General features: G+C 38.9%; 2 protein-coding genes across 3 annotated transcripts; one reads left to right on the top strand and one right to left on the bottom strand.

The window, feature by feature from the left end:
• Positions 1–2,085: 2,085 nt before the first annotated feature.
• Positions 2,086–11,898, top strand: LOC143877533 (heterogeneous nuclear ribonucleoprotein Q-like). Of its 2 annotated transcripts, XM_077379638.1 has the most exons (9): positions 2,086–2,242; positions 8,682–9,183; positions 9,268–9,384; positions 10,081–10,221; positions 10,392–10,565; positions 10,642–10,849; positions 10,956–11,116; positions 11,368–11,456; positions 11,624–11,898. In XM_077379638.1, the coding sequence occupies exons 2-9, from the start codon at positions 8,713–8,715 to the stop codon at positions 11,733–11,735; spliced, it is 1,473 nt and encodes a 490-aa protein (XP_077235753.1). In that variant the 5' UTR covers positions 2,086–2,242; positions 8,682–8,712; the 3' UTR covers positions 11,736–11,898. The 2 variants fall into 2 exon arrangements, with proteins under 2 accessions (XP_077235753.1, XP_077235754.1); XM_077379639.1 differs by lacking the exon at positions 2,086–2,242 and having other exon boundaries at positions 8,666–9,183.
• A 3,533-nt stretch (positions 11,899–15,431) lies between these two features.
• On the bottom strand, positions 15,432–25,097 carry NF-YB11 (nuclear factor Y, subunit B11). The gene is made up of 3 exons (XM_077378347.1): positions 24,818–25,097; positions 21,003–21,121; positions 15,432–15,871 (listed from the first exon to the last, which is right to left on the bottom strand). The coding sequence occupies exons 1-3, from the start codon at positions 24,985–24,987 to the stop codon at positions 15,675–15,677; spliced, it is 486 nt and encodes a 161-aa protein (XP_077234462.1). The 5' UTR covers positions 24,988–25,097; the 3' UTR covers positions 15,432–15,674.
• Between the last annotated feature and the right edge of the window lie 1,380 nt (positions 25,098–26,477).

The following is a 26,477-nucleotide window of genomic DNA, read 5'->3' on the forward strand; positions in this document are numbered from 1 at the left end:
TTCAGATGCAGAGATGACATTTTTTTATTTTTTTTGATTGATAAGTTGGGGTTAGGTAGACCCCTACCAGGGAAAAATACAAGAGAAAAAGAGATTACAATCTATGGGATACAACTCCCTCTCTATCCATAGACAGACAAGATAGAAGATTTTGAGAGCAGAGTGAGAGGGGTGGGGTGGGTGTGTGTGTGTGAAGAACTCCTTCCAAGGCCAAGCTCTTTTTGAAAGCAAATCAGCAGCTGAGTTAGCTTCTCTCCAAGTACGAGTTATTTTCCAAGAGTTAAAAGTGGGGAGGATGTCCTTCATCTGGTTTGCTATCTTGAGACTTTTCCATGGAGTTGAAGACTTGCCATTGATGACCTGCAAATTTCGAATCCGATTCAATCCAAATATTGTTGATTCCCATAGAAGAAGCTTGAACAATACCATTTTGGATTGCCATTAATTCCAGCTCATAAATCTCCTTCTTGTCAACATTCAGAGATAACATTATCATCTCGAATTAACCCTCATAATCCTCCTCCTTCACTGTCTAAAGATGCATCCGAATTAATTTTGAATTCTCCAGGCTTCGGAGGGACCTAGGAGCATTGCTTTGGGTGGGTTTGATTTGCTCTGAATTTATACCCCACTAACGCGGCAATAGAACTTCTTTCCTGATTGTCTTCATCTTGGAAGTCTTGCCAATTTATTCTTTCTTTGGCATCCTGAATAACACTCCTAAGAACCGCAGATCTGTGATTTTTCCTATTTCCGAAATGTCGCCCATTTCTGTCCTTCCATATTCTGAAAATTGCAGAGGCAAAAGCAATTCGAATAGCTTTAGCTGCTTGACCCTTTCCAGGCCAGTTTACTCGAATCCATTGTTCTTCTTCTAGTAAGGAGTTTCGAGGCCTTTTTCTTGTATTAAAATGCCAAAGGATGGATCTCCAGATCCAACAAGAATAACCACATTTGAAAAATAAATGATCAACTGTTCTGGATGGGAATTACACAGGTTGCATCTTGTCTCTGAGATTGGTATGAATCTAATAAAAAAAATCCTTCGTCAAAAGTTTGTTCTGCAAAGCTTTCCACACCACCATTGCTTGTTTTGGGATATGACCCTAGAACCAGCAGGAAGAATTCCACTGAACGAGAGGGAAGTGAGTATGAAGAACATCATAGGCACTTGTAGTAGAGAAGATCCCATCCACATTTTGCTTCCAAATGACTGTGTTTTTTGGGCTATTGATGTAGACACCTTTGAAAATAATGTTCTTTTCAGTTCGAAGAGTAGACCTGTTGAGATCCGAATGCCAGATATCATTGCTTCTAATATCACTCAGCTTTATGGCTTCTGCAAGGATTGGGGATGTGCTGTCTTTTGAGATTTGGTAGTCGAGGGGTCCATCAGGGTGCCACGGCTGAGTTCATAAGTCTATGTCATCCTCTTTCCCAACAGCATAACACATGATAGAATTAAAGGGGTACTTCAAAACAAATATGTTTTCCGCCCCAAGATATGGCATTCTGGTTATGCCACTGTTAAAGTGAAATTTCTTTTGAGATTTTTTGAATTACATTTTTAATGTATACTCGCTTTAAATGGTAATCAGAATCATGGTTTTAAATTTCGACCAAAATCGGATATACTCGAAACGTTACAAAATTTCGACCGAAATTTCTCCAGAAATTCATCTGAAATTTAAGGAATTCCACCCAAAATCTGGATTTTGTTCATTATTCAATATTTTCCTGAGATAAAATATTACTTTAGTTGATTTTGTCGGATTTCGGCCTAAAAATTTCGGTTTCGGTGAGGACCTAAACTCATTACAAAACCGTAATTTGAAACCATGATCAGAATTGACATCGAAATAGGACGTTGATTTTGATTCTTAATTTACCTTACAAAACAAAAATTTTGTTTCTTAATCCGGACAATCCAAACGCAATCCCTGTGTGTAAGGTAGGGCTGGCCCAAGGTAGAAAAGTGGCCGAATATTTCACTTTCCATACCGAAAATGCCCTCAACATCCCAATTAAAAAAATTGAAGTAGGTAGGGGCACATTCGTAATATACCAAATTGAAACCCTAGACCATGTCTTGGTATCTCTATAAAGGGATTTTTTTCTCGGAGGCAAAAAAAAATCGTTCGTAACCCTAGACCTTTCTAGGGTTTCTCTATAAAAGGATTTTACCATCAGGACTAAGGAAAAACTTCATTCGGCGTTTGGCTCGCTCTTCCGAACTTCAGAAGTAGGAAATCTCGTCTTGTTCTCCGTCTATTTTCTTTACCTTGCATTTGAATGTAGTTTCATTTGCGTTTCTCCATTTTTCTTTCTGCATCTAGTGATTTATTTTGGTGAAAGATTTCTGCGAAACCTATATTGAATTTGGAAACCGTTCGGTGTTGTTCGGATTCTGTGATGTGCAAATTAACCGCGAATAAAACACATTAGACCTATAGTCTTTCTTGATTTAGGGGTTTAAATCGGATTCGCTACTTTGTTTCAATAGGTTGTTTGATGGAAATAATTAGGGTTTCTTAGTTTGGAATCAGCCCACTCGACTGTTAGGTATTTCAAAACTTTTTTTTTTGTTATTGCTTTATGTAATTTAAGTGATGGGAGATTTCTTTTCATTTCTTCGGCATATATTTGTTTTATTAGCAATGACTTGTTAATTTGTTATATGATTCTTCATGAATATCCCTTTAACTATATAGGAGGTGTCTGTAGAGTTGAAAACTTTTCACTAGTCACATCTGGGTTTATAGTTGGGGTTGTTGTAGATTTGAATGAGAGATGGAAATGAAGGAAAAAACAGAGCAGCATTTATATGAATGCCTTCCCCTTGAAGAGCTAATAATGGTTTCAGCTTAATAGCTCGTAGCAATGCATTGATAGGGGGGAGGCTTGTGTGATCTGTAACGGGTTTTAGGAGCTTTTTCTTGGGTGTGCTGCGGTCACCCTCATTTTTGTTTGGGACCAATCCGTAATGTTTTCTTCCAGGATTCGAATATATGTGTTCTTTCGGTCCCAAGAAGTTTAATCTGGGAAGGTCAGGGGCTTCGAGGTTGCTTATTTTTTATTTTCTAGGATCTCCTTTTTGTAATGGATCGTGTGGAACCCAAAATATAGGTTCTCAGGGGACATTCAGTTGGAGAGGGTGAAGGGATAGTTACTGCTTATTTAGGGGCAGAAGGTGGACGTATTCTCCTTATATTTCACCTTTGATACTCTTAAAGTCTTAATGGTAGATCATTTCTTTTCAAAGAAGAGAGAAAATATTAAAAAGACAGATTACGAATGTCATATTTTAATTAAAGGCGATAATTAAACAGCCATAATTTGCAGACCATCTTGTTCTACGGTGAATCAGTTTGTAAGAAAGTCAAAGATCTTGGTTTTTATTTCTTGTTAAAACATGTGGAGATTATGTTTCCCTGTAATTCAGTTCATACTTGGGAGAAATATTTACTTTGATTGCATTTGTCACGATTTGGTGTATTTGATGGGGACCATCCTAGGCCCCATATTTTGATTTTTAAGCGTTATTAGGTATTATTTAAGTCCTTTAAGTTAGAGGAGGTGTACCATAGTCCTTTTCCCTCAAAATCACTTAATTTTTTTGAGTTATGAGTGTTTTAAACCTAGAAGCAGGAACCTTCTCTCGGGGTGCCGCTCCCACCTCAGAACCTCGATTCGGCGCTCCTTAGGAAGGAGCTTCCAGGGAGTGCGACCCCAGAGAGACGGGAACCGCTCGAATGACGCTCTCAGCCTGCATCTATTACTCTATAAGTCCCACCATCACCAACTTCCTTACATCAAACTCCTCCAACTCTTCAAAGTACTTCATTGGAGCAAGCACAAAGGCGTGTGCATCTTCAGAAGACACGAGGAACGAGTGCACACAAATGAAGATGGTGAAGATGGTTAGAAATTAGCTTTTAGATTTACTTAAATTTTGAAAGATACATATGAAAATGATTAGAAACTATTATTTTTTGATATACTTGAATTTTGAAAGATATATGAAGAAAATATTACATACACGCTCCCATGGCTCTCCCAAACTTAAACTCTTCTAGACTCCACGCTTCCCCGCTCCCGCCTCCGCCCCCTCACCCGCTTCGTGCTTCTAAGTTTTAAACAGGCCCCACACATGCATTACGAGAATTTTAAGTGGGGAAGAATTTTTTAAGTTATTAGAGTGTATTTTAGTCCAAAAATGTTAGTTTTTTGCTTCAGATTTTAGAATTTTCTGGTTTACATCTTTTCTAATATATTTGTAACCTCATGGCACTTTCTTTTAGCCATGATGAAATGAATGATGGATGAATGGGTGATTTAACAAATATTTTAAAAGCTTCTTCTTTTGTGTGGATGTGATGTCCACTCCTTGCCAATGTGTGATGCCTTGATCTTCGTGCGATGCCCATGAACCCCTTAGTGCGATGCCTTGGGTTTTGGTTGGTGAGATTCCGACCTTGCTACCCCCCCCCCCCCTTTGGTTTTATCTACAAAACAATCTGTCCAGGAATAGAAAATATTCCTTTCCCTTGCCTAAAACCTCAAAATATTTTTCTTCTTATTTTACGTATCCTATCTCACCTTAAACCATGTGTCCCTTAATCTTTCCCAAAACCCTTTCATGCACCTTCCCGGTGTATGTTTGTACGCTTCTAAACCTATCCGATACCTAGAACTAATAAATATTTTTTTCAATTTAGTCACACATTTTAGGACCCGAAAACCTAATGTTTACCTATCCTTTTCACCCCTAATGTCCATTCCATAGATCTGCCCTACAGCAGATTTGGTGTCTGAGCAAAGTATTAGTTCTTCCTACCTTTCTAAAAAAGTATTGGTTCTGCCTTCAATCGTTTTGCATTAGTATTCCTGTGAGCTTCTAAAAATAGGTAAGCAAAGATACTTTTGCAAAAAATGCTGGTCTTTAAGTTTGACAATTAAGAGTAATTTTTGCCATTTAAAAAAGAAACCTTTGTACTCATGGTATGTGTTCCACCACACTATGGTTTTCTTCCTTCATCGTTTACAAGCATCAACAAAATTCAGCTCTTGTAAATAATATATAGCTACAGTTCCTTATATTTTATCTTCAGCATAAAGTGATTGACAACTTACGTAATCAACCTCTTAATGTTAAGTGGATCATGGGAAAATGAAACCTGGAGAAGAAATAACAAAAAACCAATTTCTTACTAGCTCACACTATGAAAACTTTTTTATTATATTCACTTGTGAGTCTTTAAAGCAACTACAATGTAGAAGTAGGAAAATACCAAAGTTTGTTATAATTATGGGATCTGATAAATTCTCCCCTTTATCTTCAGCGGCCACCCCTTGCTGCATGGAGGAGGTAATCAGTGGCTATCCTTTCTCTCTCTCAAAATCTAGAACAAACAATTCCTAAATCCAAGCTGTTTTGGGGCTTGGAGTTCTCTCTCTCTCTCTCTCTCTCAAAATCAGCTCAAAAACCAGAAGCCTAAAATATAAGCCATTTTATTGCTTGGATTTCACCTCTCTCTCTCTCTCTCTCAAATTCTCAAAAATCCAGAACGAACATGTCCTAAATCCAAGCCGTTTCAGAGTTTGGAGGTAACCCCTCTTTCAAAATTACTTCTCAAAATCCAGAACGTCCAGGACCTAAGTCCACGCCATTTACAGAGTTTGGAATTCATGCCCACTTTTCCATGTCTCCAGCATTGGTTCTTTCTCCTGCTTGCTTCCCTCCGTCAGCGGCATGCGCTTCTTCTGAACCTCCTTCATAGCCATTCATGGGATTTTATTCAGAGTCATTGTCTTCTGCCCTTGATGAGCCCATATTTAAACAGATCAATTTTCTGGTGGAGGAAATCAAGTGTGATTTCCAAGGAGAGCGTTTAGGCCGTCGATGATCGGCCAGAGCTTCCAGGAGCCTCTTTAAGGTGACGAGACAAGGAGGGTTATGTTGTTGTGTTTCTTCTTGCAGATCTGTGATTACCGCCATGGCTTCATAGAGAAAAAGATGGGTGTGGAGCCAGATAGCGGAAGTGGAGAGAAGGGGTGAGTGCCGAATTGTATAGGGGGAGGCCCTGAAAGAGAGTTCACATGGATAAAATGAGATCGTAGTGGAGTTCAAAGAGAGAAGGAGAATGGGTAAGCAGAAACCGGTTGCCCCCCTTAGTAGGAGGCGGCCCTGGACTAAAAAATGGGCGGATTTATCAGCTGTCATCTTTAATTATAGCAAATTATCATAAGAATTATCAGCTGTATGTGGAACTACCACTAGACTCTCTACACTTGAGTATCTCTTTTATTCGTATGGAAGAGGTAAATGCCTGTTTTACCCTCATTTTCTATTGCAGATACTAAATCTATCCCTCCGATAATAGATTGATAGGCCGTTTGCAAATTTGGCAGACTTAAACTTTGCATGCGGCTATATCTAATTTGCAAAGTTATTCCTCTTCAAATTTTAGGGCACACACAAACTAACCGTATCATTCCCCCGCCTCCTCCTCCCCCCCCCCCCCCCCCCACCACCACCACCACCACACACACGCGCGCGCTCGCTCTCTCTGTCCTTTGAAAAAATCTTTGTGAGTCCCCTTGAAATTGCTTGCTTGAGTCCAAATTTTAGGTTGTAGTAGTTTTTCCTTCGTATCTAGATTCTTTAGGCGATTGAGAGACTCTTTCCAATGTAGATAGCAATAAAAATGACCCGCGATGTCGTAGTCCTCCACTGCCTCGCGCCCTCGCCCCATAAGGGTGTGTAATAGATGAACATTTTGCTTCTCATACCATAGGTTTCCCTGTACTTCAGATCTGGCATAGCCGGTGTTTTAAAATGCGGATGCGGGTCAAAATGCGGAACATGGCCAAGGCAAAAGGGATTCAACTCGGGGGAGTCCACGATGACGTGGGGAAACTTTGAAACTATGGGCATAGCTACTGATATTGGTCTTCTACAATTGTAATTCATGCATCAGTTTAGTTGATTGTGCAATTGACTATATATATATACCCATGTGTATATATGGAAGTGATATGCCGCCCCGCCCCCCTCCTTTTTTACTTGGGACAGCCAGCAACAGTGCGTCTGCGATCGCAGGGGGGTGATGTACTTCACGTGTGAAGGATTCAACGGGCCTGATTGCCATGTACACTGGAGCTGGCTGTCCCATGTAAAGAAAATGGGTGAACAAGTACAGGCACAGATATATGTCTGTGTCTGTGTGGGTGGTGGGGGGGGGGGGGGGGGGGGGGTTGGGGATTTGCTAGGGGGACCATTGCAGGAAGGCATTTCGCGGACCTGCTGTTGCATGAGATAGCACTAGGAAAAGAAAACCAATTTTCTGTTTATTTTTAAAGGCATCTCTTTGATTGCATAAAAACATTTTTATAGATATTTCATAAGCCAGTAAGAAGTTGCTCAAATCTTCACATTTTTATCATACCTATATTACCAGGAAGAAAATGTATACTATATCATACCTATATGAGTACCTCAGAGAGAACTTCAATTATTCATGTTGACATGGTAATGTGCGTTATCATCTTTCAGAAGGCTTTGAACATTATCCCCCCCCCACCCCCCAACAAAAAAAAAAAAAAAAAAAAAGAAGAAAGAAAGAAAGAAACAATGCAAAAGATTAAAATGGTAACGAACAAGACAAAACACAGAGACCGAACCAAAGTTTTATGAAATGTTGAAGCTGATGCTTTATTACTAATTCCAGCCTTCCTATCCCATTGTTCTGCAGAGAAATCTGTTTCAGAATTGCATCTGCATGTGTTTTCCTTGTTTTTTTGGACTCTGCTAAGTTGCACAATATAAACTGTTTTTAATTAATTTTATGGGAATTGTTGTATTAATGCTATCCCACTAAGACCATTCAAACTATAGTTTCAAAAAAACATAAAAATAATAAAGAATGACAATTCAAACTTAATGTTGAGAATCCGGTGTGTCTTGCTAGTTTCTGGAGATTTTTTTCATGATTAGTTATCCAGCACTAATCTTTTCCCATATTATATTCTGTTACTGTTTTACCTTCTATATCTACTTCATTTCATTACATTTTTAGGCCCCCATATTAATGCTTGAAACCTAGAATATCAACTTTATTCATCTCTCCGAATGTCTGTAGATTGATAGTATGTAGTTCGGAAATTGGAATCTTTAAAGAAACTTATCCTGTTTTGCTTCTTACATTTGATTGAAGCAATACAAACATGTTATTACTTGTTTATTTTGGTACCTATTGCCCAACTCATTATTTCTTATATTTTCTACTTCTGGTTTTTTTTTTTTTTTTTTTTCATCATTGTATTTGTGCCGAAACTTGGATAGTTAGACACTTGAACTGGCTGAGTATTTTTTTGGGGCGTGAGCCTGGTATCTAAACTGCAAGAAATTCATTGCTTCATTTTTGCACCTGTTTACATCTTCCTCTTGATTATCATTCGGAATTCTTTCTCTTGCCTTTGTCTATTAGTGCTACTACTTTTTATCATCCCTTTTTAGAGAAAATCTTTGACTTTGAAACTCCTTGGAGCCATGTCTCATGGCGTGGATTCAGTTGAGGTTCTTACTCTGCAACTCCTGTTGTCCTTTCATTTTTTGCCACCTTTCCATATTTGTATACTCCCTTGTACAAATGCTTCTGGCTTCTGCGCCTCCTTCACAGTCGACTTGAAAGCTTGTATTAGTTACATAAGATGCCGAGGGCGAAAGCAAATTCTCGAGTGGCTTCAAAACCAGTTGAGCCCGCAACGCCAGTTGAACCCCCAAAGCCAGTTGAGCCACCCAAGCCAGTTGAACCCGAAGAGCAGGTGGATCTTGATGGAGACAATGATGCTGAGGAGACTATGGAGGAAGAGGTTGAATATGAAGAAGTAGAGGAAGAAGTGGAAGTGGAAGAAGAAGAGGAAGAGGTAGAAGAAGAAGCAGACGAAGAAGAAGAGGACGAAGACACTGCGGTCCCCGATGGAGCTGATGCTGAAGGAAGCCCTCGCGGTGATGAAGAGATGAAATCAGCCGATGAGAAGGATGAAGATGAGAGTGAAAAACAAGCTGAGCTTCTTGCTCTTCCTCCTCATGGCTCCGAAGTTTATGTTGGTGGAATTCCTCACGATGCCTCTGAAGAGGATTTGAGGACCTTCTGTGGTTCTGTTGGAGAAGTCACTGAGGTAAATTTTTGGTTTTGGTGTTTCTATTGCCTCTTTCCTACATTCTTCCCAAGCTATGTTTACAGTCATGTTTGGCTATAACAGGTCAGGATAATGAAAGGCAAGGATTCGACAGAGAACAAGGGCTATGCTTTTGTGACCTTCAGAACTAAAGAATTGGCTTCAAAGGCCATTGAGGATTTGAATAATACTGAATTCAAGGTAATTCCATTGGATTTTGTATTGTTTCTGTTCCATTTTTACCTCTCTTTTCTCTCGTTGGCAGTGGATTTTAAGTTCTGACAGACATTTTTCTTTGAACAATAAGAAAATACAGCTTGGCTTGAGTAGTGGACCTCTTATATTACTTGAGTAGTGTGGACCTATTGTTTTCTCACAAATCTTCTGACAATAGTATGGAAGTTGTACCAATATTTTTTACCACTATTTCGCTTTTTTTGCGCCAACGGTGCTGGTAAACACATCATGATATCTAGTATGACTAACTTTTGGTCTTCTCTAGAATTTCGTGGAAAAGTTTGCAAGGAGTACTGCCATTATGTTCTGTTCAGTGGCTGTTTCTTTTTGTTACTGCAATAATTGGGATTTCTATTTGTGATTGGAGTATCAAAAATATGTTCTTAAAGAGTCAGATTCTATTTTTGATTGGAGTTTCTAAAATATGATCTTGAAGAGTCAGATTTCTATTTGTGATTGGAGTTTCAAAAATATGTTTTTAAAGAGCCGGATTCCTTCTTGTTGGTTGTTACATGTGGTGCTTCAGTAGTTTGGAGCTTTGGAAAAGTATACTAGCGTCTAGTCTACTCTGAAATCTCTCCTGGTGAAACTTTTGTATTTCTTGGTTCCTCATTCTTGTCAGTCATATATCTCTCTGCCTGTGCACCCATTTGTTTTCAGGGAAGAAAGGTGAAGTGTTCATCATCTCAAGCAAAGCACCGGTTGTTTATTGGTAACATCCCAAGAAACTGGGTAGAGGAAGATTTGAAGAAGATTGTGACAAACGTTGGCCCTGGAATTACCAGTGTGGAACTACTAAAGGCAAGTATTTTTGTTTTTGAAGTTCTAAATTACTGTGGTAAAGAGGCATTTTCCAGGTTCCGGCTTCATAAGTGATATTTCTCAACCTGTTTTATTTGTTAGATCATTTGTGATGTTGGAGTGGTTGTTCTGTTGCACTTTAAGTCATTGTTTATATTTTGCTGTTACAGGACCCACAAAATTCTAGCCGTAACCGTGGTTTTGCGTTCATTGAATATTATAACCATGCATGTGCTGAGTACTCAAGGCAGAAGATGTCAAACCCAAAGTTCAAGCTGGATACTAATGCCCCTACAGTGAGCTGGGCTGACCCCAAAAGTGCTGACTCTTCTGCTGCCTCACAGGTGCTTGATTTACGGCTTTCATATCCGGATTTTATATTTCCTTCTTGGCTTACAAATATTGGATTGCCATGTACAGGTGAAGGCAGTTTATGTAAAAAACTTGCCGAAAGGCGTAACACAAGATCAGTTGAGAGAACTATTTGAACATCATGGCAAGATCACAAATGTTATACTGCCACCAGCGAAATCTGGACAGGAGAGGAGCAGATTTGGTTTCGTTCATTTTGCAGAGAGATCAAGTGCCATGAAGGCACTCAAGAACACTGAGAAATATGAAATAGATGGTGGGCCCTTGCTTTGATGATATTGTGTTTGCATGCGTTTTTTATTTAGTAGATTATATAAAAATATTGGTGGCACATTTGAATCTGGGTTTATACTTCATGACAGGTCAAGTTCTTGAGTGTTCCCTTGCAAAGCCACAGGCTGATCGGAAGTCCGATACTGGACCAAAGTCATCCCTTCTCCCTAGCTATCCACCTCGTGGTTATGGTGTAATGGGTGGTGGTTATGGTGCTCTTGGTTCTGGGTATGGTGCGGGCTTCGCCCAGGTATTTGTTGCTTGCCCCAATAATTCTTCGTCTGTGTTTGCTTTCCATTACAAATTACCACTGGCACATATGCTAGTGGAACATAGGCAACAGAATAATTCGACATTCATTTCAAGAGAGAGAGAGAGAGAGAAGAAAAGAAAAGAAAGAAAAATCAGTAGACATGTCCAATCAAGCATGTAGAGCATTGTAATTGTAAATTTCACTTGCTCGGTTTATTTTAACTCTGTTTGTAACATATTGTGTTGCAGCCTATGATGTATGGCAGAGGAGGAGCGCCCCCTGCTGGCATGGCAATGGTGCCTATGCTATTGCCTGATGGTCGACTTGGATATGTCCTGTAAGTAGTCGTGGTTGTGGAGTGTTGATTTCTACTAATACCTCTCTCTCTCTCTCTCCACAGAGTCCAAGTAAATTCAATTCTCTAGTAGAGATATTTTTCAATTAGGAAAATTTATTAATATATCAATTATGTTCTTTCTCCTTAATTTTCCTTTTTTATTGCAGGCAACAGCCTGTATCCACACCTTCGCCTCCACAACGAAGGGAAAGGAGCAGCGGCTCAGGCGGGCGGCAAAGCAATGATAGCAATAAGGGGCGCAGGTATCGCCCATATTGATTTTCTTCTATGACCGTTATTTTCCAGAAAAGGGGACATGTTCCTTTTTTATGCACTTCATCATACAATCATAGCTGTGTTGGAAGTTTGGTAGCAACTACTGTTATTGATGTTGTGGATTTTAACTCCAAATGCTCCGCTTGATCAGGTAGTACTTGCATTATCTTCCTGCTTCTTTAGTACACAAAAGGGTAAGGATAAGCTTAGGCACTTCATCTCTATGGCCATTTTGGAATGATTTGGTAGGCCCACCACTTAATATGAAGATGATAATATTCATGTACAAATCAAAATTGGAACTCTTACCATATCCATGTGAGGATCGATAGATGCGGTCTGCTTTACTGATCTATACAGTACATAGGGAGACACTGTCCACATGAAGATCATTTCAGACGAAGCTTGTTTAGGGAAATGCACGGGCTTGTAAAAAGAACAGTGGGGATGACCTGATCATCCAAACCATTCATTTTGCTGTTCCCCAACCCCGAAACAAAATTGTTTGTCTTTTTAACTTTTACTTTTGGGATATCCGTTTTACACTCAAATATCAGAGGCTTACTGTGAATGTTTTGTTTTTTGGAGCATGTCTTATCTCCGGTGGAGGCCGATAAGGACCTGTTAGCCCCTGGATTTTTGGAAAATCCATAGTCCAAAACTGATTATTGGCCTCAAAATTGCATTTAATCGAGTCCAATAATCAGTTTTGGACTCAAAATCTCAAGTGGACACGGCCTAAATGAATAGATTAGATTATCCAAACAAGTGGGCGGCAATACTTTTAGGTGCATGTATATTCCCCTAGGAAATCCTGTCGTAAATTGAAAAGGGGTGATGCATTAAGTTGATTGGAATTGTTATGTAGTCCTATCCCGACGGGTTGCATGGCTACTTTAAACGTTAGGCTTTAACGGCTATTCCCCTTTTTGTTTCTTCTTTTTTGTTTGATGACGTAGTGTCCCCACCCCCCTTAATCATTTTAGTGCACGTTTCCACCTCTCTCTCTCTCTCTCCACAACAGGAACAATTGATGGCCCCCCCAAAATTCTCCTCCTTGGTGCCCAAATCCAACCCACTATGACAGTGTACCGTCCAGACCATAGGATGATCCCAGCGGTCCATTTGATAGGCCACATTGTAAATAGGTTGTGTACCAAAAAATCATTTCCATATGATGATCCTAGTCCTCAGATATAAAGAGAAATTGCTTATTATGGAAACCTCTATAGATTGGAGGGTTGTGATCATCATGTGCAAATGATTTTGGGGGAACAACCCATTTACATTATGGCCCATCAAATGGACGGCTCGGATCATCCTATGGTCTTGACGGTACACTTCATTTTCAAAAATATGGGTGGGGCCTAAATTGGGCCTTAATGTTACTGTACGAACCACACCATAGGATGATCCAAACCATGGATGGCTTGGATCACCCTATTTACGTCCAACTCCATAGGATTATCCAAACAATGGATGGCTTGGATCATCCTATGTTGTGGACAGGCCTTAATGTTACTTTACAACCAACTCCATAGGATGATCCAAACCATTCATTTGATGGGCCACAACGTAAATAGATTATGCCCCAAAAATCATTTCCATAGGATGATCACAACCCTACAATCTATAGAGGTTGCATAAGATGTAGTTTCTATTTATATCGGAGGGCTAGGATCAACCTATGGAAATGATATTTTGGGACGCAACCTATTTAGCCCATCAAATGGATGGTTTGGATTATCCTATGGTGTGGTATGGGCGGGGCCTATGTTGTTCAAAGATGGGCCCACCATTCCACCAACGGTTTCTGTTGGGCACACCAACTGTTCCTGTTGCGTGTGGAGAGAGAGAGAGAGAGAGAGAGAGAGAGAGAGAGAGAGAGAGAGAGAGAGAGAAATCGGCTTGAATAAAAAAATATAGGTTGAATTCATAAAAAAATCATTTTTTACTGATTAAATCCATTTGTTTTACAATTAAACCTCATTTTTTTACCAATCCAATTTTTGCCAAATTTGCAATTTTTCTTTTTTAATTTTAAGCCTTTTTTCCCGATTCTTCTTTTTCTGCATCTTTTGCCAAATGGTGGCTGCCGATTAATTAAGGATCAATTACCAATGGGGGACAAAAATTAGGTGAAATTATCAACATGACCCATGCTTTTCAGAAATTATCAACGGGGGACAAAATCTGTCTTGTCATTAAAAGCTGGACGAAAATGCCCTTTTCTTAAGCAACACGTTTTGCTTTTCCACTTTTCCCTCTTCTCCCTTCTTTCCCTCTTTTTTTTTTTTTTCACTTTTTCATTTTCAACTTTGTTTTTTTCTACATTACCAGTCATCTTCTTCATCATTTTAGCCACAATTGGAGGAGGGAAAGCTCGAAAACTTGAAACGTGAGTTCATTCCCATCTCTCTCTATATCTAGGTTTTGTTTTTCATTTGTTGTAGGGTTTTGTATTTCTCCTTCTCCCTTTCAATGGACGATGAGGAAGATGAACTGTAAGGTAGAAAGAAAAAAACGTGAAAATGAACGAGTGAAAAAAAAAAGGAAGTAAAAACGTGTTCATAAGGGACTTGATAAGCCCATTCGGAATTTGGTAACCCCATTTTGATACTGGATAACCCCAACCCCAGAGACTTGAAAACCCCCTTCCAAAACTCCAGTACCCTTGGGCAATTTTAAGGGACTTGATAAGCCCATTCATAAATTGGTAACCCCATTTTGATACTAGATAACCCCAATCCAAAATACTTGAAAACCCCATTCCAAAACTCTAGTACCCTCGGCCAATTTTCAGGGACTTGATAAGCCCATTCTGAAATTGGTAACCCCATTTTGATACCTGATAACCCCAATCCTAGAGACTTGAAAACCCCCTTCCAAAACTCCAATACCCTCGGCCAATTTTCAAGGACTTGATAAGCCCATTTAGAAATTGGTAACCTCATTTTTATGCTAGATAACCCCAATCCCAGAGACTTGAAAACCCCCTTCCAAAACTCTAGTACGCTTGGCCAATTTTTAGGGACTTGATCACCCCATTCGGAAATTGGTGACCCCATTTTTTATACTCGATAACTCCAATCCTAGAAACTTGAAAACCCTCTTCCAAAACTTTAGTACCCTCTACCAATTTTCAAACACTTGATAAGCCCATTTTGATACTAGATAACCCCAATCCCAAATACTTGAAAACCCCCTTCCAAAACTCTAGTACCCTCGGCCAATTTTCAGGAACTTAATAAGCCCATTCTAAAATTGGTAACCCCATTTTGATACCTGATAACCCCAATCGTAGAGACTTGAAAACCCCCTTCCAAAGTCAAAACGTGTTGTATATGCAAAGGGTATTTTCATCCAACTTTTACTGACAAGACCTCTTTTGTCCCCCGTTGATAATTTTTGAAAAGCATGGGTCCTATTGATAATTTTGCCTAATGTTTGTCCCCCATTGGTAATTGGTCCATTAATTAAAGCTCCAAGCCCACATGATGGCAATGTGATGAAGAAGGTTGTTTTGTGAGGCCACCTTGGGGTGACTAGAGCTCAAAATTTGAAACCGACCAACAATTTCACTTTCTATACATTGTCCACAATCTCTGCCTGCTTGATTCATGCACTTACTTCACTTCAATTTTGGTAATGCCATCTATTGTTAGAAAATATCAAATCCTCTACTATCTGACCCTTGAATCGTGCAATGCTAGACTCAGCAACTATGATAGATTAGGATACCAGTCTTCGGATCCTTTTGACCTTGGATCCATCGGACTATCTGGGTCCACCCAACTCACAAAATGAAAAATAGTCTTGAGAGGGGAACCCTCAAGGGCGACACAATTGGTGGGGCGTGCTTAAACGTTTGAGGTAATTTTTTCCTACGAAAGCATCGATTATACAAGCAGGTGTTAGAATCAAACTACTCATAGTGGGTTATTAGTTATCACAAGCAACATTCTCATCTTCATCGCCACCACCTTCTTCTACGTCTTCTTCACCACCTCCTTCTTCCTCTGCATCTTCACCAACATCCTCCCCATTGAGTGCAGATGGTCCTTCTTCGATTTTCCTTTTCTTCTCTGAATCCTTCGCCTTTGCCCCTGATTTCTTTGCAGCATTCTTTTGCCTAAAGTCTGAAAGAAAAGTTATGGTCAGGAAGAACTATTCAGTCCAGTAGTTTCTGATTGAATCACGAGCTACTGCTAAAACAAAACTCCAGTAGTTGCCATCTTTGGTACTTCAAAAAAGGAAATCACAAATAGTGCAGAATTGAATTTGAATTTGAGCATGACTGTCACACAACATAGAAAACATGGAGGCATGATGGTTCCCTTTAGATGAAATCTTTTTGAGTGTGGAATGTTGAAAAAGAACTGTATCATTTTGCATCACAAACCAATATAAATTGCAGAAACTATAGTAAAGTCTCGACACAAATGTGCAGACTAACATAAGCAGGGTATTTCCATACCCAGACCGAGATGCATAGCCAAGAGAGAGCTAGCACTCAAACCAAAGAACTTCTTAGGAAGGTTTCTAGAACTAAAAAAAATTGCCTTGTAAATTCATGAAATGAATGCTCCCCCAGACATAAAATAACACACTGCAATTTATGTGGTAAAAGTAAAACCACAATTTGAAAGACATTCAATGCCATTTTAATAGACTTACTAACACGTTGGATGGCAGCTTACGGAATTAAGGTCAGAAATTATCAAAGCGAAAAGAAAACTGGAAGAATAGAAATCAAAGTATTCCACCATATCAGAAACATGAGCTTGGCATCAATGTGGTAAAGAAGCAGCATGCCGAATCCTAAAACCATTCTCCCTTTGGTTTTTACCCAGCTGAACAACTCCAAAAATCATAGAAGGATCACTGACCAGACCACTTCAACATTTGCTTCAATGATTATGACCCATGTTTCGTAGCGCTGAACTCATGGTTCAATCCCAGCTTACTCATAAATTATATAGGAACACCTCTAACCCATCTTCCAATAAAACATATAAATTATATAGGAACACCTCTAACCCATCTTCCAATAAAAAGTAATATTTTTTTCATAAAGTGAACAAGAATAATAAAAAGTGAGAGGGGGGGAAATTAGAATGTGGGATCCTCCAATGTACTTCTCGGTAAGAAGTAAGAACGGCATTAATTGCATTGCCCTACTTCTGAATCCAGAATGAGCCAACCAAAGATTGGGTATTACAGAGGAGCACCAGTGCCGGTAGAGACCAAGAGGCTTTCTTAGAATGTGGAGACCGGTGAAAGCCAAAATCCAAAGGGATGTTGAAATGATGAAGAGAAACTGAACAGAGAACCTGACAAGTAACTGCACCACTAACCAGAGACTAGAATAACTATGCCCAAACTCAATAAGGTGATCCCTTGTTTGAAAAAGCCACTTTGAAGGTGCTACTTGAATGAAATCACAAAATTCACCAACCATAAATTGATCTTAGCCTAACACTTTTATTGATATTCCATTTCTTATTAATAAACAGTATCCTTATTCAAATTCAAAGCTGTTGGAATACAAATTGAGGAAGGCAGTTAACATTAAAAAAAAATAAATCCATCCCTCAGTATCTAGCTATAAGTCATAACATCTTGCGACAAATATGTAAGACTGGCAGAAGCAGGATAGTCCAACTTCAGACCTAGATGCATAGCTAAATCCTACCACTCAAACAAAAAACTTCATATGCAGGGTTTCCAGATACTATATCTCCACCTTGTCAACAAAATATAACTTGTCATAAGAAAATTTTGTAACAAATGCTCCTCAAAATAACACACAGCAATTTAAGCGGTAAAGCTAAACTTGGGGGATATGCGAGGCCTTCTGATAGATTTGTTAATGAATCGGATGGTTACTTACAGAATTAAGGTCAGAATTTGTCGAAGGGTAAAGATAGCACAAGTCTAAAAGTCTAAAACCATTCACCCTTTCATTTATAACCCAATGACAGTAACTCCTCTGGAAAGCATAACAAATGCTCCTCAAAATAACAAACAGCAATTTAACCGGTAAAGCTAAACTTGGGGGATATGCAAGGCCTTCTGATAGATTTGTTGATCAATCGGATGGTTACTTACAGAATTAATGTCAGAATTTGTCGAAGGGTAAAGAGAGCACAACTCCTAAAACCATTCACCCTTTCGTTTATAACCAATAACAGTAACTCTTCTGAAAAGCATAGATCATTGGCCATTGTATTTCTTCAATGATAACGGCCAAAACATTGTAATGTTGAACTCGTAGGTTTGATCCCAACTTCACCATACATTTCATAGGAAGGCCCCTGATGCATCTTTTAATGGCATTTGAAATTAATTTGAGTTATATTTTTTTAAATGACCAAGAGCATCATTCCTAGCTTAACCATACATTGCCCCTAATGCATCTTTTAATGATACTTGAAGTTAATTTGAGTTATTATTATTTTTTAAATGACCAAGAGCATTCCTCCTTGTTTTGCTCGCATTATGGAAAACCAAGAGAAACTGAGACAGGGAGAGAGAGGTGAAATCGATACTGCTATCGGAATCGTGGCGAGGTAAAAACATTGTATTGGGATGATGAAAAGTGAAATCCTCCAGCCCATATCTCAATGTGAATGGCGTTGCTTGCTTTGATGAGTTCTGCCTGGCCTTTCTTCTGAATCTAGTAGATGCCGCATTAAGTTGTCCCTGCTACTATAAAACACCTCCCAACAACTTCATTTCCATTAATCATGCAAAGAAAAAGTACCCCCAACAGTGAGTTCTCTTTCCATGTCTTCCCTTACCAGTTTGTCAACTCTCTCATTAGACCATCTTGGCATATATAACTAGCAAATAGCAAGCCACCAAGGACCCAATGATAGTTTCAGAGCCCATGCGATTACGAAACTCAAAGAGGACTACCAAGGAACCTTAGAAGGCCCCCCTAGTGTGAGTCTCACATCAGAAAATAAAGAATATATTCAAACAAGAAAAAAAAACAATAAAAAGAAAAATAGGTTTAAATTACAAGAAAAGATTTAGATTAAAGAAGAACAAAGTGTAGGACAGATTTCAGAATAAAAAATAGAGAAAGAAACAGAATTCAGAAAAGAATATATAGGAATAAGACAGAATTGATATCAGAAATGAAAAATATTTAGGAATAGGACAGAATTCATATAAGAAATGAAATGAAATTAGGAGTAAATGTAAGAAATCAAGAAGCATAACAGGTGATCAAGAATTTCAAGAAACTGAAATAAAGATTCAATCTGGGCATATTAGAACCATCAGATTAGATCAGAATAAGCGTTCTTTCCAAACGACTGAGGTTCAGTACAAAGAAAAACAGATTTCATAGCATGTGACTGGATTTAAATCTTGAAACAATGATTCATATTCAAGAAATCACAATAAAGAATCAAGAAACAGTGATGGAAAGCAATATGGTTGGATTAAATTGAATAACTAGATGAAAGAATTGACAAGAACAAAGGATTGGGATGGAGTTTGAAGAGAATATCTAAAAAAGATTTGAAAACAAAAGATTGAAAACTGTGTAACAAAGATGATCTAAGAAAATCAAGACAATATAAGGATTTAGCATTACTCAATCAGAAGAATAACAAGACCTTACTTTAGAAGTAATCAATTGAATAGTGAATGGTAGATAGATGAGAAGAATTAATATGTAGGGAAAAGGGAAAATATTACAGCACCTGAGCCACTGCTATAGGCCGCTGATACCCGCACGACATTGTTTGGATAAAGGGGCGAACTCACCTTGTTTTACACTTTCTGATTGGCTGCTGAGAGCTTTTCGGGAATTACAATAGCCCTTGACAGCCAGTTAAAACATGTAAAACAAGATGACTTCGCCCCGTTATCAAAACATGGTCGTGCAGATATCACTCCCCTATACACACGGACACACACATTAGGCACTGTCATAATTAATACATGCACAACATAGTTGATCTAACAAAAAATGTACAAAAGAATCAAACAATACATAACATAGGCAAAGCATACAGTAAAGCTAGAACATTTAGAACAAAAAAGGAGCACAACAACAGCCAAATCTTTTCAAAAATAAGTATGTTCAATGAATCATGAATTCTTTTGGTGTTCTAGTCCTACAAGTAATCCATATCAAGAAAGGAACAATTATGTATTTTACTTCAAATAGAAAATCACCAAAATTCATGAATTTGAGAGGCAGATCTATGGATTTGCACTTCAAAATATATTTGTAATGCTTTGCTATCATATATTTTTTATGGCTATTTGGTTACACAATCAATCCCAGATAAAAATAACCCTAAAATGTCAATGATAGGAAAAAAGACGTTTAGTTGTATTTTTGCACAGGCTCAAAAGAACTACATCATTCATATGGGCTTAAGAAGACAGGACTTGTATCGAATCAAGTTGTCTGTGATTTTTCATAGCGACCACTACCAAAAAACCTATATGTATTGACTGATATTTTGAACCCATGCTACCTAATACCAAATTATCATACCCCTAAACTTAGTAAAAAGGGTTGGCAGTCATACTTCTGTACCTAAATCTTATCCCGTACTCATGAATGACCTAATAGTAATATGAAGTATCTAAATGAGGAACGGATTCAGGTGTCGGAGCAAAGAAGGGATAATTCTTATAGAAATTTTGACGCAAAAGCTCCAAAGGAAGCATACATAAAATGGTGTATAAAAACTTGTTGATTAGTAATAAGAAAACCTAAATTTGAAAATGTAGAAATTGCAAACAGTACAAACTTGATTGAGTTAAAGGTGGTCAGAAATTGTGGTAGCGGTACTCATGGTAAAACTTTACGAAGAAGAGGTTCCAACTTCCAAAGCAATAGTAGCAAAGATTAGATGTGAGACATAGCTCAGGCAGAAAACTCTAGCTTCTATGAGCACAACAATGCTTTTGCATTTTTTTCCTTAACTGTAAATATAAACTTGCCAAAAGGCGCAGGGAATTGTTGGATGTTATTATCATAAAGTGTCAAAACACGAGAAATTGTCTTCTTAGTACCAAATAAGAAAACAGGGGAATAGCTTTGATAAGTATCCTAGAAAGTAAATAAGTAGTATGTTCGAGATAACAGTTGTTTATTCTTGGGTTAAATAAATGTACATGCAGAATAAAAACCCTAAACATGAGGTAACAGTAAGACTAACTGGTACATACTGACTAATCTTGTGATATATTTGTCAATAATGAAGATGGAAGCAGAACGGAAGATAAGTTACTAACCATCTAAAGAAGCCTTAAGAGGTTCGATGAACTCAGGAAATTCAATTTCCTCCAGTGCTTTGAAAACATCATCAGCATTGATTGTCTGTCTCTTCGATTCCTTGCAGACATCATTTGCCCTGTTAATAATTATTGTTCTATGAAGTCAGTCCACAACACAGATTGCACAGTTAAAAAGTAAATTTCGGTGTATAGGCTATCATCCATTCTCAAACAATAACTATTTTCAGACACAGTTACCTATGATTTGTGGACACGGACACGAGTGTCACGTGTCGACACGGACACGGCAAGCCCCCACGGCTAAAATAGAAGGTATATATAATCATCATTTGTGGATACAGATTTGTGTGTCCAGTTTCAACATGGATACGAGTTGTCTAACAAGGCAACATCTAAAAATCTAGAAATGGCAACACGTACATACATATAAAATTACTGATTACTATCATAATTTGTAACAATATAAATATGGTATTCATTTAACAAACTAGTAAATCTTAGAATTAATCAACTATAATCCAAAACAAACATGAGATAATCAAATAATAATGCATTCATCTATTTAATCTAGTCCTCTTCCGTCACCCACATATAACTAGAAGGGGAGACAAATATCATACAATGAATATAGTATTGGGACAAGAGTTTGTTTAGGGGAGGCGATATAATACCAAATATTAGTTAAAGAAGAGCTAAAAGAAGAGTTTATAATTGTTAGAATAAGCCCATGGGTATTTTATTAATTGTACTCTTCTCTTTAGTATTGTAATTGTGCTTATCTCTCTTTTAATAAATATATTAGTGAGGGGGAGTTTCTTCCCTAACTCACTTTTTCTTCTCTAAACCTCTCTCTCAACATGGTATCAAAGCCCTAGGGTTTCTGATCCCTAGGGATCCCCTTTAGCCTCCATCTTCTCCATCCCAACACAAAAACCCTAACCCTAATCTCTCACTCTCACCTCTCTCCCTAATCTCTCACCCTCACTTCTCTCCCTCATCTCCAAAAGCTTAAGCTTTTGGAGAAGTTGGTAAGTTAACATGGTATCAGAGCCAAAGGTCTCGAGTTCAAACCTCCCGGATAGCAAAAAAGTTAACATGGTATCAGAGCCAAAGGTCTAACGTTCAAACCTCCCGGATAGCAAAAATCCACATGCCATGGTCGGCCCAAAGTGGGACCACATGTGCCACGTGTTTGCCAAGCGGGCCACACGTGTGGGGGAGTGTTAAAGTATAAAAGATAAATAATGCCTTTCTCCAACAGCTTAAACTTTTGGAGAAGTTGGCAAGTTAACATCAATAAACTAGTGAGGGGGAGAAAGCCCTAACTCACTTTTCTCTTCTCTCTATTCTCTCTTAACATGGTATCAAAGCATGTCCACTTGAGAAATTAAAACAAAATGTCACACTTGACACGGCAAAAAAGCATGTCCGCACTCCCACATCGAGACTAACACTTCTACCAGTACACTTAAAAGTGTCTAGAGGAGTGCGGACACGCGTGTCGTGTCGGACATGGCAGAACATGTGTGTTGCCAATAAATTCAAAGTGTCGGCTAAATCATAGTATAAAACAAAGTGAATATTGCCATTATCAAAATTTGGTAATGCATATATAAGTCCCTAATAGGACGTTTAGCCCCCACACTCCCACCCACGTGATTGGGACCCCACTAAATGTAAGGTGATGAAAAACTCCAGCACGCCCCTCTCATGGTACTATACTAATAAGGGCTAATAGGGCTACTTTCCATATAATATGGGGGCTTTGAAGCCCCCCCTAAACGCCCTTATTAGTATAGCAGTTGCTTCATAAGAATACATGACGCTACACCCTGAACGCCCTTATTATTATAGTAGCGTGAGAGTGGTCACCAAGTTCATTTTCAAGAAACAACCACAAAACTATAGAGGCAAGAGATGTAACGACGATGAATAATGATACTTGATGTATCATGGGAATACTATTATACCCCTCATATCTCATACAATGTAACAAGGGTACTATGTAATTGTATCATCTCACTTATATTAGAGACAAGAGACAAGTCATGTGACTTGAATAGTCGAATTTGTGTGGGTTGCTTTTCTATTCATTGTGAAAAGGATGCTGAAGTTGTCATGGTATTAGATCATAGGGAAATACAAGGATGTTCCATCGAGTGAAGCTTTTAGGGAATGAGCAAAGAATCCAAGCAAGGCTACTTTTTTTTATTCCTCTTGTCACATCCTCCCTTTCTTTTATATCTTTGAAACTTTCCATCTGTCCCAAATCCCAATATTCCTTCGAAAACCTAGATCTACATCCTCATATTGCCCAAACCCATCATTTGCTCTTCTAACCCATTCGTATGCCTAGGCTCCTTTGAAAATCTAGATCTGCAAACCCACTCCATTCGAAACTCAAAACCCATCCAATCTGAACACACCCATCTTTGAAAACCTAGAACTGCAACCCAACCTTAACTGAAATGGCATAGAAGTTTAAAACATATGGTAGGATATTATTATCTTTAGATATCTGCCTCTCTTGAGTGTATATAATGTCATAGCAGTTTACTATTATACTTCTCACCTTTTTTTTTTTTTTTTGAATGGTAGCAATTTTCATTAATAAAGGACGACTGACAGAGGTCGCCCAAACAGGTGCAAAGGACAAAAACAATACAGAGAAAGAAAACAACAAAAACCGATTCACAAGGGAAGAGTCAAACAGCTCTAGATTCTCCTTAAGAGCACCTTCCCTAGCCAATCGGTCTGCAACACTATTGGCAGATCTCCTAACGTGCAAGCAAATAATCGACACTCCTGCAGTTAAATCAGAGATTTCATCAAAGAAATGCGCAAAACACCACAGAGGGACAGTGTAGGTGATTTGAATCTCGGAAGAGTCATTTCTTATATAAATTAATGAACTCATCTCTTATATAACATAACATGGGCACTCTTCTAATTGCATCATCTCACTACGTCATTCATTATATAAGAGACAGGAGACACATCATGTGATTTGAATTTATCGTTTCTCCAATCTGTGTAGGTTGCTCTACTATTCCTCGTGAGAGGGCATTGAAGTTGTCATGGGGTAGGTGCACCATATGGGCCCATGGAACAGCCATGGAGTGTCCACCTCTTGACCTGTTCCAATCAGTGTTTCAAAACACGAATGAGGGTCAAAACATGGCCAAAGCAAATCCTAGTTGAGTAGGCACAATGTGGTAAAGTACTCGGTTGAAGCGGTCATAACTCGGAAGAGTCAGAAGAGTTTTGATTGACTTTGTACGTAAAAATGCGGACTCGGACCAGAATGCGGCCAAGGTAAAAGGGAGTTGACGTGGGGAGTTTTGAAACTATAGTTCCAATCACCATATGCGTGCCTTTTCTTGGGTGGAAAGTGAGGCAAGCCACACCTTGGAGAGGTGTTGCAAGTACAAAAAAGGATCCTACAGGACTTGGGTCATTGACAGAGTCATCAGGGTGATTATTACAAAGTCATTCCATTGTGAAGATACGAAGATATGTACGTAATTCTATTCTTCCATTGCAATTACAGCTACAAACAATTGCGAAAGCTAAATAACCGAAAGAATAAATAACAGTGCAAAAGGAATCAAGATTTCTTCTATTACAATAAAAAAGACAATTAAAAAATATTTAACAATTAGAATGAAATAAAAGGAATACGAGCCTAATTTGCTTCCAACGCAACGAATTCAATTACTGAGAAAAAGTGTTATGTTGATTGTAATTCAATTGGAATAAATTTGAGTTGAGAAATTAATGGAAGTAAAAGAAAGTAGAGAAAGGAGTATTACGTAGCAGAGAGATAATGGATGAAGATCCTGGCGCTCTCAGAGAAAGCGAGGAGGGCGTCCTTGTGAACTGAGATGTCTTGGCCCTGTGACGATTCTGAGAGCTTTTCCTTCACCACCCTGCGCACGATAGTCCGCGGCAGATCTTCCACCTCCGCTCCTGCTCTCGCCATCTCTCTCTCTCTCTCTCTCTCTCGCTCTCTCTGAAACCCTAATTCTCTCTATCTGAAACCCTAACTCTCTCTCTCTCTGAAACCCTAATTCTCTTAACACTGACTGTAATTTCAAATGATGTCAAGATGGTTTTAAGTGGCCCTAGCGCATGCACATTTCCCGCTCCTAAAGCACCTTTACCAAAATACCCCTATCATTTTCATTTCACGACAAAAATACCCTTGCCAAACCATTTAGAACGTTAATCAGTAGGGCTCTCCAGGGATTATTTAATTATTTTATAGCCAAAGAAAATGATATCCACACCATTGACTGTGAATCTCCTCCCTTTAATCACTTTCTATTATAGGCCGTCAACTAGACCTGGCAAACGGGTAACCTGCGCGGGTACAGGTACGACCCGTGCGGGTACGGACCCAGCGGGTACATGTAAAAAATACCCGTGATTCTGCGAGCAGCCATTTCATGTACCCAGACCCCACCCGGGCAGGTACGGGTAAACCCGCGGGTAACCCAGCAAATTTTGGAGTTCTATTGGTATCACATTCTCCAAGGTATATACACCAAACAGACGTGTATATCTCTTTCTTCCCACAAAGAATAAAAAAAATAAAAAAGAGAACCGACTTCAAACCCTCTTTCCAAGTTGAGGTTTCAAACGATTTTGGGGGTTTTTCACATAGCAGTGGAGCCCATTACAAATTCAGCGGATTGAAAGATTTAAACCTGCAAAAGAGCTTGATTTTTTGGGCCTTGTTCTTGTGGCTGCATACTTCTCCTGTTGGGTTTTCTTTTCTTGATTCTAATCTCTCGTTGCAGTCCCATCAACTGAATAGATTAAACACAATATAATTAGGGCATTGATAAATCGACCCCCAAATATCTTAAATCGAACCCGTATGTGTTTTTCTCTCTCCTCTGGGTTAGAGAGAGAAAGACAAGAGAGAGACACATAGGTGGTCGATTTAAGACATATGGGGGTCGATTTATCACATTAGCTCAATTTTTATACACCATTGCTTCTCAACTATATGTCTCACCGAATGAAAGGTCAAGATCATGCTTCCATCATATATGGGCTCAAATGTATTTGCTTCCTTCATATTTGGGCTCAAATGAATTTTTGTGTAGGGGATACATTTCTATGGCTTATTGCACAACCCCCAACCCCTGACTTTTTTTAACGAGGAAATTGGAAGAGCCTGGAGGCAAACTGCCACCTAGCCTCTGAGTCGTAGCTCTTGGACCGCAACGGATATTAGCAAGAGCATCATGTGTTACCTTTTCTGATGTGATGACCTGGTAGTCACGGGTTTGAGTTATGGAAACAACCTCTCTGCAAAGCGGGTGTAAGGTCGTGTACATCTAGCCCTCGCCATACCTCGCAATGACGGGAGCCTCGTGCAATGAGCCCTGCCCTTTATCATGTGTTAACTTTTCTGTATTGATGTGTGCATGTGAAGTGCATGTGGGCGAAAGCATGGAGAGA

Source organism: Tasmannia lanceolata, unplaced genomic scaffold (genome assembly GCF_043159265.1).
Source record: "Tasmannia lanceolata isolate RefF3 unplaced genomic scaffold, GAP_Taslan_0.1 ptg000005l, whole genome shotgun sequence".
NCBI classification, from domain to species: domain Eukaryota; kingdom Viridiplantae; phylum Streptophyta; class Magnoliopsida; order Canellales; family Winteraceae; genus Tasmannia; species Tasmannia lanceolata.

Coding starts and splice junctions, on each gene's coding strand:
- LOC143877533 (XM_077379638.1), top strand. CDS start 8,713: ATGCCGAGGGCGAAAGCAAATTCTCGAGTGGCTTCAAAACCAGTTGAG. Junction 9,184..9,267: donor CTGTTGGAGAAGTCACTGAG/GTAAATTTTTGG, acceptor TGGCTATAACAG/GTCAGGATAATGAAAGGCAA. Junction 10,222..10,391: donor CCAGTGTGGAACTACTAAAG/GCAAGTATTTTT, acceptor TTGCTGTTACAG/GACCCACAAAATTCTAGCCG.
- NF-YB11 (XM_077378347.1), bottom strand. CDS start 24,987: ATGGCGAGAGCAGGAGCGGAGGTGGAAGATCTGCCGCGGACTATCGTG. Junction 21,122..24,817: donor ATCCATTATCTCTCTGCTAC/GTAATACTCCTT, acceptor AATTATTAACAG/GGCAAATGATGTCTGCAAGG. Junction 15,872..21,002: donor TCTTAAGGCTTCTTTAGATG/GTTAGTAACTTA, acceptor CTTTTCTTTCAG/ACTTTAGGCAAAAGAATGCT.